The sequence below is a fragment of the Stegostoma tigrinum genome, chromosome X, assembly GCF_030684315.1.
Source record: "Stegostoma tigrinum isolate sSteTig4 chromosome X, sSteTig4.hap1, whole genome shotgun sequence".
Taxonomy (NCBI): domain Eukaryota; kingdom Metazoa; phylum Chordata; class Chondrichthyes; order Orectolobiformes; family Stegostomatidae; genus Stegostoma; species Stegostoma tigrinum.
Genome location: NC_081404.1, coordinates 1484156 through 1496742, shown reverse-complemented (window position 1 = coordinate 1496742; position 12587 = coordinate 1484156). Strand labels below are relative to the sequence as shown.

The 12587-nt window shown below is 42.7% G+C and overlaps 1 protein-coding gene across 2 annotated transcripts; it reads left to right on the top strand.

Moving 5' to 3' along the window:
- The first annotated feature begins 3 nt into the window (after window positions 1-3).
- LOC125448193 (myosin light polypeptide 6-like) lies at window positions 4-10238 on the top strand. 2 transcript variants are annotated; one of them, XM_048523303.2, is made up of 7 exons: window positions 4-110; window positions 190-217; window positions 1930-2073; window positions 2688-2861; window positions 7611-7688; window positions 8420-8461; window positions 9792-10238. In XM_048523303.2, exons 1-6 carry the CDS (start codon window positions 108-110, stop codon window positions 8446-8448), a joined length of 456 nt encoding a protein of 151 aa, XP_048379260.1. In that variant the 5' UTR covers window positions 4-107; the 3' UTR covers window positions 8449-8461; window positions 9792-10238. The 2 variants fall into 2 exon arrangements, with proteins under 2 accessions (XP_048379260.1, XP_048379259.1); XM_048523302.2 differs by lacking the exon at window positions 8420-8461.
- Window positions 10239-12587: the final 2349 nt, after the last annotated feature.

The following is a 12587-nucleotide window of genomic DNA, read 5'->3' as shown; positions in this document are numbered from 1 at the left end:
GGGCGGTCCCTGATTGGAGGAGGATCTGTCAATATCCGGTGTGAAGATCACAAAGAGAAACAGAAGGAACAAGCGACGTGGACTTGGAGCAACAGTAGGAGTACAGGATGGTGAGTGAATGAGTAGCTGATGGTGGGATATGGCTCCCACACCCCACAACTAACATTGTTTTTCTTCCTCTTTTTGCAGTGTGATTTCACCGAGGATCAGATCGCCGGTAAGTTTCTGTCTTCAGTTTCTGATTGGCTATGGGAAGGGATTTTAGCCTGAACCTATACCGGCAGTAGTTTGCTAATTCTCCCGCAGTGGAGGAGGAAAAACTCTCAAGAAGTCACTGACGAAGGCCTAGATGCACCTTGATCTCGCCTTGCACGACCCCCCCCCCCCAAAAAAAAAACTGGCCTTGCTTTCCTTACTACGAAAGCCGGAAACCGCGCCTTTTCACTCCTTCCCCCGTCCGCCCTAGACTGACAGTACAAGCTCACTCCAAATAAGGACAAAGATCCCTCTCGCTCAGCGCGGCTGTCGACAGCCTGGTTCCAGCCCTCATTCCTCAAGTGCGTCTACTGGTTTAGCAATCTCCCTGGCTGTAAATTCAGACCACGACGTCTAAGTTTTGATTACCTCGCATTAATTTGCGTTGCTTACTAATCCATTCCTTCGCCGCTTCATAACTGCTTGAGAAAAGCAAAGCTTGAAGTATTTACACAGCATGAAATGCATGAATCATTCGTGCATTGGTTACGGCATAGCTAACTCAGTCCCATTGCTCGGCCCGTACCCCTCGCAGGCCTCCAATTGTTCTTCATTTCTTTTTGAAAGTCTTGATCGCGTTTAATTTCAGCAACCTTACCCCAACCCCCGAGGTACGGACACTACCACCACCGTAATTCACCAGTCCCTTTAGCTTCGAAGGCTCCCCACCGTTCACAATGCGTGCAAGCTTTGTGTTAGCTGGAAAACTTGAAACTGCGCGGTCGGCCTGAAACGTCGACTTTTCTGGCCCTTTGCTGCCTGACCTGCTTCCTCCACTGTATTGACTGTCTCCAGCATCTGTTCTTGCTATTCACAACGTTATTATTTCCATGAGACAGAAAGCTTCCAGTTGAACTGAAAAGTGTCTTGAAACTCTTACTGCAGTTTAATAGGACTTCGTATTTGCCAAGCATTTTATTTCATGTGGGCAACTTACTTTTAAACTGCAGAGAAAAATATTCTAGTTATATTTATCTCATCATGCTCTCCACTGAATTGCAATTCAGTGAACAGTCAACAGTAGCTCCCATCTTGGGGGTTCCTGTATTCTTGTTTGCTATGTAGTGACTGTCTCAAGGTGCCTTGCCTCAGTTTATAGTTTCCCTTGATCAGCAGATAGGTCTGTTCTGACAATTCTTGCTCCTGGCCAAAATAAGGCCAATCTCCTGGACTGGAATCATGTTTCTCCCTCCTGCGTTTTGATTGTGGCAGCTTGCAAAGCTAAGTGACCTGGTCTCTCTGACCACACCTAACTGTCGCCTCTCTTAGATGTGCATTGATTTGTAGGGATGATTGTAACTTGATCTTAAAAAAAACTTGCTTTCATGCGATTTTGTTGCTAATCTTATCCCATGTCTTTCCTCATTAGTTGGCTGGTCAATTTTTAGGTGAATAGCCAGTATTGTGATGGTGTCTCAATTTTTCTTAACACTCTAAACAAATAGATTCTGCCCTTGACTAGTCAGGGACATCCTGTCTCTCCACAGCTAATCATTGTTATGACCACCAATTGTCTGTCTAGAAAAGCTTGTATTCAGGATTGTTTGTGTACTCAACTTCTTCTCTGTCCTAAATCTCTCAAAATTTAATCTTGTGACTGTCTGTCTCCTTTTGATTCTGTTTGCCTGTTTAAAGCTGCATATTCTTTGAGTAACACTTTTTTTTTCTTTTCAGAATTCAAAGAGGCATTTTACCTCTATGACCGCATTGGTGAAGGTAAAATTGGCTACAACCAGTTTGGTGACGTCTTGCGTGCTCTTGGCCAGAATCCATGCAATGCTGAAGTCTTAAAAGTCCTTGGGAACCCAAAGCCTGAAGGTAAGGACCAGAAGGTGCTGTAATCAGGGAAGGGCTAGGAAAGTGGGGATGTTTTAAGCCATGAGAAGATTTTGAGGTGACTTGCACAGGATGAGGGAATTCTGTCATACACAGAAGCTAGTGGTGATTTCCCCCTTGGAGCAGAAGGTTGAAGATAATAGGCTTTCAAAATTGTGTGGAGTTCAGACAATTGATTTTCCCCATCTTCTGTGTCCACTGGTTGGTAATGATATGATGCATTTTTTTTTAGTAAAACGAAGTTGAGTAGAGAAACTTTTTTTTTGGCATAGTGAGTTATGGTGTGGTGTGCTGCATGATAAAGTTCTGGAAGCAATTCCATTACCTTTTCAACAAAGAAATTAGATAAATAATTAAAATAAGTGCTTTATCCATATTGAATAGGTTTGTTAACTTTTTTTAGTTTTTGTTCCAAAGTTTGGTTTTTTCTGTATCTTGCTGATCTAATTGGATAGACATTTTGTGCTCTTTTTTTTTGTCAGGATTCCAGCATGTCTCCTTAATTGATTGCCCAGCAACAACTTGGTAGTTTGCATGTCTGTGACCCAAAGTAATGGGGAACAAAGACAGAAGTAAACTTCTTTTTCCATTTTCAGACATGAATGTGAAAACATTGGACTTTGAGCAGTTCCTTCCCAAGCTTCAGGACATTGCAAGAAACAAGGAACCAGGAACTTTCGAAGACTTTGTTGAGGGTCTGCGTGTCTTTGATAAAGAAGGCAATGGCACAGTCATGGGTGCAGAGCTACGTCATGTGTTGGTCACTCTTGGTAATGTTTCATCTATTGTGGTCACATTTTAGAATATAACCATGCCAAACTCTATAGAATGTTACAAAGCACTTGTGAGCATCTTATTTTGTTAAATGAAGACAGACCCAGGATGGTTTTTGCTTCACTCTTCTGTGACTTTACTGCAGTGTTGAAGGATCAGGCTAATTTCTGGATTTTTAAAAAAAAACTTCTGTTTTTTCATTTCTGAATGTAAATTCTCCCAATTTGAACACTCAGCTAGAGTCCCTACTTCCAACAGAAAACATCATAACTTAACTCCAATTGATCATTTTATAACAGGTGGGGGGGGGGGGGGGGAAGGAGAAAATGGGTATTTCTGGCTAGGTGTGGCCTTTTTTTTCAGGTTACCAATAAGAATTTTTAAATAGGAACTTGTCTGTGTCCTAAATAATGAGCCCTTTCTTTAGCCTGAGACTGCACCGTCAGGTTCTTGGTTTCTTCTCCCTCCTCACCCCCCCCCCCCCCCACACACACACACACACACACACACACACAAAAAATCTGGGGCAAAATTACCTTGGTATCAATCCATTCAAGCCCTTTCAGAATTTTGTTTCAATGAGAGTGCTCATTCTTAACTCAAATTGGGTCAAATTACTCATTCCAGAGACCAGTTTAGTGAGCCTTTTAATGTACCACCTCCAGTTATATTCTTCACTTGAATATGGGGGCGGCACGGCGGCTCAGTGGTTAGCACTGCAGCCTCATAGTGCCAGGGACCCAGGTTTGATTCCTGCCTCGGGTGACTGTGTGGCGTTTGCCCATTCCTCCTCTCTCTCTTTCTCTGCCGCCCCGCCTGGGTTTCCTCCGGATGCTCTGGTTTCCTCCCACAGTCCAAAGATGTGCAGGTTAGGTGGATTGGCCATGCTAAATTGCTCGTAGTGTTCAGGGGTGTGTGGGTTCTAGGGGGATGGGTCTGGGTGGGATGCTTCAAGGGGTGGTGTGGACTTGTTGGGCCAAAGGGCCTGTTTCCACATTGTAGGGAATCTAATAGTAAACTGTGTATAATACAGTAGTTAATTTTTTTTGATGTCAAAGTGAAGAAATCTCAGTTGCCCATTTTATTACCATAATTGTTCCCCTACTGGAATTGTCACAACTTGTGTTTTTGTTTTGTGGTGGTTGGGAAACATGGTGACTAACACACAAACCACACCTGCAAGCTGATGTACTAAATGACCTGCCAATCCACACACTTGGAGCTGACAGGTGAGCAAGGTTGAGATACATGCCCTATTCTAGGCTTTTGTCTGCCCTCTTGTGATGCTGGGGTAGTGTCCTGAGTTCAGGTCCAACCTACTGAGGTGTGTAGTAGCATCTATTAACCAAGAAATGTAATCAATGGAGTGTAATTGTGGACGCAGATGGCTAGAAGTATCAGAAATAAAGCAGATGAACTTAGAGCATGGGTCAGTACTTTGAGCTACGATACTGTGGCCCTTACAGAAACTTGGGTAACTCAGACAGGAATGGTTGGAAGTTCTGGGATTTAGATGCCCTAAAAGAAATAGGGAGGGTGGTAAGAGGTGGCAGAGTGGCATTGCTAGTCAGGGCTGGTGTAGCAGCTACTGAAAGGCAGTTCAAGAACAATATGTCTACAGAGTCAGTTTGGGTGGCAGTCAGGAACAAGGAAGGAGCAGTCACTTTGGGGGATTTTTAGACCTCCTAATAGTTGCTGAGAAGTGGAGGAACAAATTGGCAGGCAGATACTAGAATGGTGCAGAAAACAGTGTTGTAGCCATGGGTGACTTAACTTTCCAAACATTGATTGGAAATGTTTTAGTTCTAATAGTTTAGATGGAGCAGATTTTTGTCCAATGCATTCAGGAAGGATTTCTGACACAGTATCTAGATAGACCAACATGAGGAGAGGCCACTTTGGATTTGGTGCTGAGCAATGAACTGGGCCAAGTGTTAGACTTGTTGGTAGGAGAGCATTTAGGCAGCAGTGATCAGATCTCTGTTACTTTTGCAATAGTCATGGAAAAGGAGAGGTACATAGAGCAGGGTAAGGTTTATAATTTGGGGGAAGGGTAATTACAACTGTTAGGCAAGAACTGGGCAACATAAAATGGGAACAGATGCTGTCAGGGAAGAGCACTTTAGAAATGTGGAGATTTGTTTTAAGGAATGCATACTGTGTGCTCGATATGTAGCAGGCAGTGAAGATGCAGTCGAGTGAGGGAGGATCTCTCGGTTGAATGACTGGTTAAGAGGAAGAAAGATGCTTAAGAAACAAGGATCTGAAAAGGCTCTACAAGTCGTCCAGGAAGGAGCTGAAGAAAGGGCTTGGGAGAGCTATAAGGGGGCATGAGAAAACCTTGGCAGATAGGATCACAGAAAACTCCAAGGCTTATTACACGTACACGAGGAATAAGAGAATGGCCAGAGTAAGGGTAGGGCCGATCAAGGATTGTAAAGGGAATTTGTGCACGGAGCCTAAAGAGATAGGAGACGTCCCCAATGAACACTTCTTTCTTTAATATTCACAACTGAGAGGAACCTAGTTGTAGTGGAGGACAGTGTGAAACAGGCTGGAGAAGGTGGATGTTAGTAAGAAAGATCTACCAGGAATTTGAAGATAAGGCCTGATGGGATTTATCCAAGAATTCTATGGGAAGCAAGGGAAGAGATTGCAGAGCCTTTGGTGACGATTTTTGTCCTCACTGTACGTGGATATAGTGCTGCAAGATTGGAGAGAGGCAAACGTCATTCCCTTGTTCCAAAAATAGGGATAACCCTGGAAATTACAGGCCAGTTAGTCCTGCATCAGTGGTGGGCAAATTTATTGGAAAGGGCTCTGAGATAGGATTTACAATCACTTGGAATAGGCACAGTTTGATTTTTGATAGTCAGCATGGATTTGTGAGGGGCAGATGATGCCTCAAACCTTATTGAATTCTTTGAAGAGGTGACCAAACACATGGATGAAGGTAGAGCAGTGGATGTGGTATACATGGATTTAAGTAAGGCATTTTGATAAGGTTCCCCTTGGTAGGAAGGTAAGGAGGTGTGGGATAGGGGAAATGTGGCTGACCCTGACAAGACAAGTCTGAATCCAAAGGGTGACTGGATGGAAAATATTCAACATCATACTCTGTTACGAGTGGTGTACCACAAGGATCTGTTCTGGGTCCACTTCTATTTGTGATTTTTGTAAATGATTTTGGATGAAGGAGTGGAAGGGTGGATTAGTAAATTCATGGATGATACAAGGGTGTGTCACGTTGTGGACAGTGTGGAGGGCTGTTCTAGGTTGCAAAGGACATTGATAGGATGCAGAGTGGGGCTAAGAAGGGGCAGATGGAGTTTAACCCTGAAAAGTGTGAGGTGATTCATTTTAGGAAGGACAAATTTTAAAGCAGAATACAGGGTGAACAGAAAGATTCTTGGCAATGTGGAGGAGCAGAGGGATCTTGGGGTTCATGTCCACAGCTTTCCCTGAAAGCTGCCACCCAAGTGGATAGAGTTGTTAAGAACGCGTATGGTGTCTTCTCTTTGAAGAGGGATTGAGTTGCACAGCTCTGAAGTTGTGCTCTGGCTCTCCAAAAGCCTGGTTCGGCCACTTCTGGAGAATTGTATGTCCGGTTCTGGTCACCTCAATCACAGGAAAGATGTGGAAGTGTTGGAAAATGTGCAGAGGAGACTTACCAGGATGTTGCCTGGAATGGAAGAAAGATCTTATGAGGAAAGGTTGAGAGAGCTAGGGCTCTTCTCTTTACAATGACAAAAGATGAGAGGTGGCTTGATAGAGGTGTACAAAATGATCAGAGGTATAGATAGTGGACAGCCAGAGACTTGCTCCTCAGGTGGAGGTAGCTATTATAAGGGGGCATAGTTTTAAAGTGAGTGGAGGTAGATTATAGGGGAGACATCAGAGGTCGGTTCTTTACTCCAGTGATAGGGCTGTAAAATCCATTGCCGGAGAAGGTAATGGAGTTGGCCTCATTGGGGCATTTAAGTGGCTGTTAGAAAGACATGGATGATAGTGTAAAGTAGGGGTGGAAGTTAAGACCTTGGGATTAGGGTAAAATTTTGGCACAACATTGTGGGCTGTTGGGCCTGTACCGTGCTCGACTGTTCAATGTTCTATCTCTGAACAGGTTAATTAGGTGGCCCTTTTTAGGGGCAAAAAAAAACACTTGTATGTATCACTAATGATCTGGATACCTGTTGGCCGCTTCTGGATCCTAAAGTCCACTAGTCAATCTTCCCTCTTCCTGCCTGCTAGGTTGGCCATTAATTGCTGGCAAGTGTAGAAGGTTGTCTGTATCACTTTACCCAGCACTTAATTGTGGACATAGAGAAACCAACAGCCTTCTCCCTCGGGTGAATGTACCCAATTAATTCCTTTTTTCGTGACTTTCAGGGAAGTGTTGCTGCATGTCATTGCAACTTGCATTCTCACCTGGCTTTTACCCATTAGCAAGATAGTACACCTGTTATTTTGTCCATCTGCTGTCCAAACCCTTGCCCGTGCTGTTGTCATCTCTGCATTATTACTGGGCATCCCTCTTAGACATCGAAGTTCCACACACAGGAATTACCTGTGGTGTTGTGGCCCTCGGTTTGAAAACTCCATTGGTCAGTCCTTTTGTGTGTGTGGCCTGTGGTATGATCACTTGCCAAATGTTCTTTGCTGGCTTGGTGTGCTCTCCAGCTGCTTTTGGTTTTAGGACAGTTAATGTTGTCTGCCTTTTTTTAAAAATCATTGTCCATGTTTAGGTGAGAAAATGACTGAAGAGGAAGTGGAGACTTTGCTGGCTGGACATGAGGATGCTAATGGCTGCATCAACTATGAGGGTAAGAGTCTGAATGCTCAAAGCTCCATATTAAATATTTACCTGCAGTTTTGATCACAATTCAAATAGAATGTTCAAATGTTGCTTCAGTGACCTGTGGAAAGTAGCTGTGCGGTATGGGTTTGCCTCTATCTCCTGTATGTAGACTTTGCATTTCAACAGCAGTTGAGTTGATGCTGCTGAGATGTCTAGGTGATGCCACGTAGCAAAGGTTTCAGACTATCTCTACATGGAAAGCAGCAAGCAGACCTCTGGAAAACCTCAAGTGGGGGGGGAGACAGGGGGCAAATAAGTAGTTCTTGGTTTTTGGTTTTTAATTGGGGAGGCAATTTGGTCATTCATCCACCCAGATCACACACCCAGCCAATGGATAGTAGGCACAATTGTATCATTGTTCTCATCCTCTTGTGGAAGAAGCCTGGCATGAAACTTGCTGGTTTCCCTTGCTGCCTCAATTTGATAACTGAGGATACTGTGAGAATTTGCTAATAAAAGCACAACTGGGATATTCTCCACGTTTGACCAAACACTGCAATAGGTTGTCTGAGAATCTACCATCCTCCAGTTCTCAACTTAAATGTGAAGTTGAGAGTTTCAAAAAAATACAAAGAAATATGGCCTGGTTTTAAAACTGTCCAAATTCCTTGCCTTTCTTGGGATGACTCCTTTATTGATTCAAAATGCATTTGCTACTTTTTAAACACCTAGTTTAACATTTTTCTTTTTCGACAGCTTTTGTCAGGCACATCATGTCTGGGTGAATGGCAGCCCATGGTACGCCACATTGACAAATCCTTTATTTCCCTGCCAATTTTTGACTTGTTTTCTTTCCTTTTGGCATGTTTTGCATGTGGCTTGTTCTAGGTATGAGTTGGAGGGATGGGAGGGCATCATCTCTGGTTCTTAACTATACTTGAATTTCTGCCAACTAAAGGAAAACCATTTCAACTTTCTGAAGAAGGGTCTCGACCCAAAACGTCAGCTTTCTTGCTCCTCTGCTGCTTGGCCTGCTGTGTTCATCCAGCTGTACACCATGTCACCATGTGACCACTGTGCAGACCTAATAGGTGGTTTCATTTTAGGGTGAGTTTGTGGCAGTGGTAAAAAGATGGAAGTGTGCCAGCTTACCTGGTCTGGCCTACATGTGACTCCAAACTCTCAACATCAGTTACTCTGACTGACTAGGCCACTTCAGTGGTCCATTCAAGGGCAATTAGGGATGGTCAGTAAATGCTGGCCTTGCCCCTAGCCATGCCCGGATCCTCAGATCCTTTTTTTGAATAATGAGAAAATCTATTTGCCTTTTCCCATCTACCACCTGCTTTCTATTTTGATTTAGAATTATTGTGCCAATAGCTGTCATTTTTGACTTGAATTGGACACATTTAACTTTTTCTCTTCAGAGGAGTAAGTGATAGCTGATGCTGCTGATCCTCTTTTTGTGGGTGGGGGGAAATCCATTTCCTCTTTGCTCAGCTTCAGCATCTTCCAGTGATTTCTGAGTAGAACTGATGTTATAGCACATTAGACAAACTTGAGCTTGAACTGCCCCTGCCAGCTGACTGGGACCCTTTTGACACAAATGGTATTCCTTTGGTATCTAATGTGTTGCTGTGAATTGACATGCCTGCATTCCTTTCTGACTAGGCTTTGCCAGCCCGACTGAGATCTGCCATTGTTTTTCTGCTCCTTTCTGTAGTTAGTGCAAACTGGAAAACTGACTTCGGACCCACTGTGCTGAATAGAATTCTATGGGGGTGGGAGGAGAGGAGGAAATGTGGGTGGAGGTGGGGAGTGGTTCTGAAAGGTTCCGATTACCATCTATATTTGAGCCAGTGACCTGTTTTGGATTTTTTGAGTAGATAGTCAATTCTAATTAAGAATATACCTCTAAGTTTGGTTTTCACAGTAACTTTGGTAAATTGGGATGATACAATTTAGCATGTTACTCACTTTTTGCTGTCCGTTTATGGAAACTGCTTTTGCATATAGCTTGTTTTCCTGGGACTGAGTTGGTTTCTAAACTTCAAAACTTAAATCGGAACCTTTCTTGAACTCCTATTTGTCATGGCAGAATGATAAACTTTTCTCTCTTTCTTCACAGAGCTGGTCCGAATGGTGATGAGTGGCTGATGGCTCTCTACTTTGCATTTTAAGTGCCTTTTTTCAACCTACTTAGGAACTCCCTTTCTAAAAGAATTCTCCGTTTTATATTTATCAACACGCACGCAGGTCTGAGAACTAGGAATCAAGTGCATTGAGCTCATCTGGACAGTGATAGGAGCTGAGTAGGTATCAAGGGGGTGAGATGTTATACCTTGATACACTGCAGGCTTCTGATCTCCAGTAGGAACAAATGCAGCAAGTGGTTCTTGTTGAGACCCTGAAATCTTTCCCTGAAGTAATCATAGAAAGGCTGATTTGGAGTGGGGTGGAGGGGAAAATCTGATGTCTCTGAAGCTTGAAGTTCATTGGCTTCTGCTTTGATTGTGTACCTGCACACCAATCCTCTGTATTTCATTGCTTTCATATAATAAAACCTCACAATGAATTTGCTGTTTGATCATTCTGAATTTTAGTACTTTACTCCATTTGGGGTTAAAAGAAAGCGAGGGTAGTCTGCTGTTATGAGAATCTTGCACAGTGCCAACATTCTTCACCCTTAAGCTTCTGTCTTAGTTGACATTAATAACTCCCAGATCACACTTTCTTGAATGTTGATGACTTTTTATGGCTTTGTTTGGTGTGGGCTTTGCAAAAAAGGACATTTCTGGTGCTTCAGAGATATATGCACTTTCAGCCTCCTGAGTTTCTATAATTGGAGAAGCAATCCTTTTGGGAGGCTGGAGTTCTGATAATGTTGACAGACTGCAGCCTTGTGGTGACAAGGCAAGGGGAAATGCAGCATTAGCTGACATATTTCAATTAAAAAATGGCTAACTTTTTAATCCAAAAACTTCTTCTCCAATCTAGGATTAAATGCAAAACTCACTTGGACAAGTATTTTTTTATTCATTTAAAGAAAGCCAGACAAATGTTAAACTTTATTTTTAAAAATACTTTGTCAGGACTAGCAGCATCTGAGAGAAACTAAATTTTTGACCACTAGTCAAAACACAGCATCTTCCCTAATTCAGTGAGGATTGAAGTTAATGTTTCTCTGTCCTTCTAAAGGACAGTTGATTTTTAAAATACCAGTGTTTTAAACTTAAGTTTGTCAAAGGGGAGGTTGGCTAAGAGCATTCATCTGAAATAATCTGAGTGACTGGGGGGGGAAAATATATAAAATTAAGGTGTGTACAGTTGCCACCCTGTGAAAAGATGGCTCCAATGTTAAATACTAGTAGGCATAGGTTAAGATGCTTTGGAGAGGGTGCAAAGGATGCTCACCAGGATGTTGCCTGGCATGGAGGGTGCTTTCTATGAAGAGAGGTTGAGTAGATTAGGATTATTTACATTAGACAGACTTGAGGTGGGGTGGGGGAAGAGAGAAACCTGACTGGAGGTCGACAAAAATCATATATCGACAGGGTGGATAGGAAAAGGCTTTCCCCGCACCCTCCTCCAGTGGGGGGGGGGACTGAATTACTAGGGGGTCACAATTGCAAGGTGAGAGGGGAAAAGTTTCCTTTTTAAGGGAGATATGGGTGGAAAGGTCTTTACGCAGTGTGTGTGGTGGGTGTCTGGAACACATTGCCAGTGGAGGTGGTAGAGGCAGGCACAATTGTGTCCTTTTTTTAAGATGTATCTAGACCAGATACATGATTGGGCAGGGAGCAGAGGGATACAGATCCTGCGAAAGTAGGCGACAGGCCCAGATAGAGGATCTGGATTGGTGCAGGCTTGGAGGGTCGAAGGGCCTGTTCCCTGCTGCTGCTTTCCTTTTTAAAGAAAAAGGCAAGTGGTGTGTTTTTTCTTTTTTTTTTAAAGAGGAGTCATTACTTCTCTTCCTTTCTTCACTCGCCCACCCTATATCAATCCCAAAGTAACACCACTACCCTGTGCGCACTCTCCATAATTTTTTTTTTCAATGCCCAACTAACTCCATTGTCCCCTTTTCTCCACCACAGCACTACTCTTCCTGTAGACTACTCTACTCTTCCTGTAGCACTGTATCAATCCCAAACTAGTCCCACTGCCCGACTCTCCTCATAGCTCTGCTTTAATCCCACTATTCCCCCTTTCTTCCCCATAAACCCTGTATCAATCACAAACTAATTCCACTGGATCTGAATACACTTAAAACACTTAGATGGCTGTAAGTACTTTGAGATACCTGCACTCAAACAACATCTGATAAATTTTTTTTTAAAATAAGACTGCAAATAGTGACTGTACCTAATTCCATTCCTTCATAGTTTTACTTTTTTTTTTAACATTGTTATTATAAAGAAAAATATCTAAATTCCTGAAGTCATAATTGATCTATTGCAAATCAAGACTTCTAGTTTATGACTAAACACAGAACCACAGATCCTGAAGTTTTTTTTTAAAGATAATAAAATAGGGGTACTGGAGAAACTCAACAGGTCTGATAGCATCTGCAGAGGCCGAAACAGGTGACATTTCAACTCCAATGACCCTTTATCAGAACTGTCACTGGCCTCTTGATGGACCTGCAGTGGGTTTTTTTTTCAACACAGCTTTTGTTCTATTTTATTAGAATGTCATGTGATAGTGACATGAGGCTTCAAGCAGCTTCAATTTTGACACTTAAATTCCAGAGATGTGTCTCAGTAAGGAAATGTTCCAAAAGCTAATGGTCCACATAGATCATAAATAATTTCCACAAAAGCTGTGCTGGAATGAGAGTAAGCAACTTGATTGATTAAACAGATGCTTAACTAAAAATGAGAAGTCATCATTAACAATAACAAGCCTAAGCCTTCTATTAGGCTTT

Excerpts from the sequence above, each read along its gene's own strand:
- LOC125448193 (XM_048523302.2), top strand. Across the intron at positions 218-1,929 it reads CACCGAGGATCAGATCGCCG|AATTCAAAGAGGCATTTTAC; the intron begins GTAAGTTTCTGT and ends TTTTCTTTTCAG. Across the intron at positions 2,862-7,610 it reads TCATGTGTTGGTCACTCTTG|GTGAGAAAATGACTGAAGAG; the intron begins GTAATGTTTCAT and ends GTCCATGTTTAG.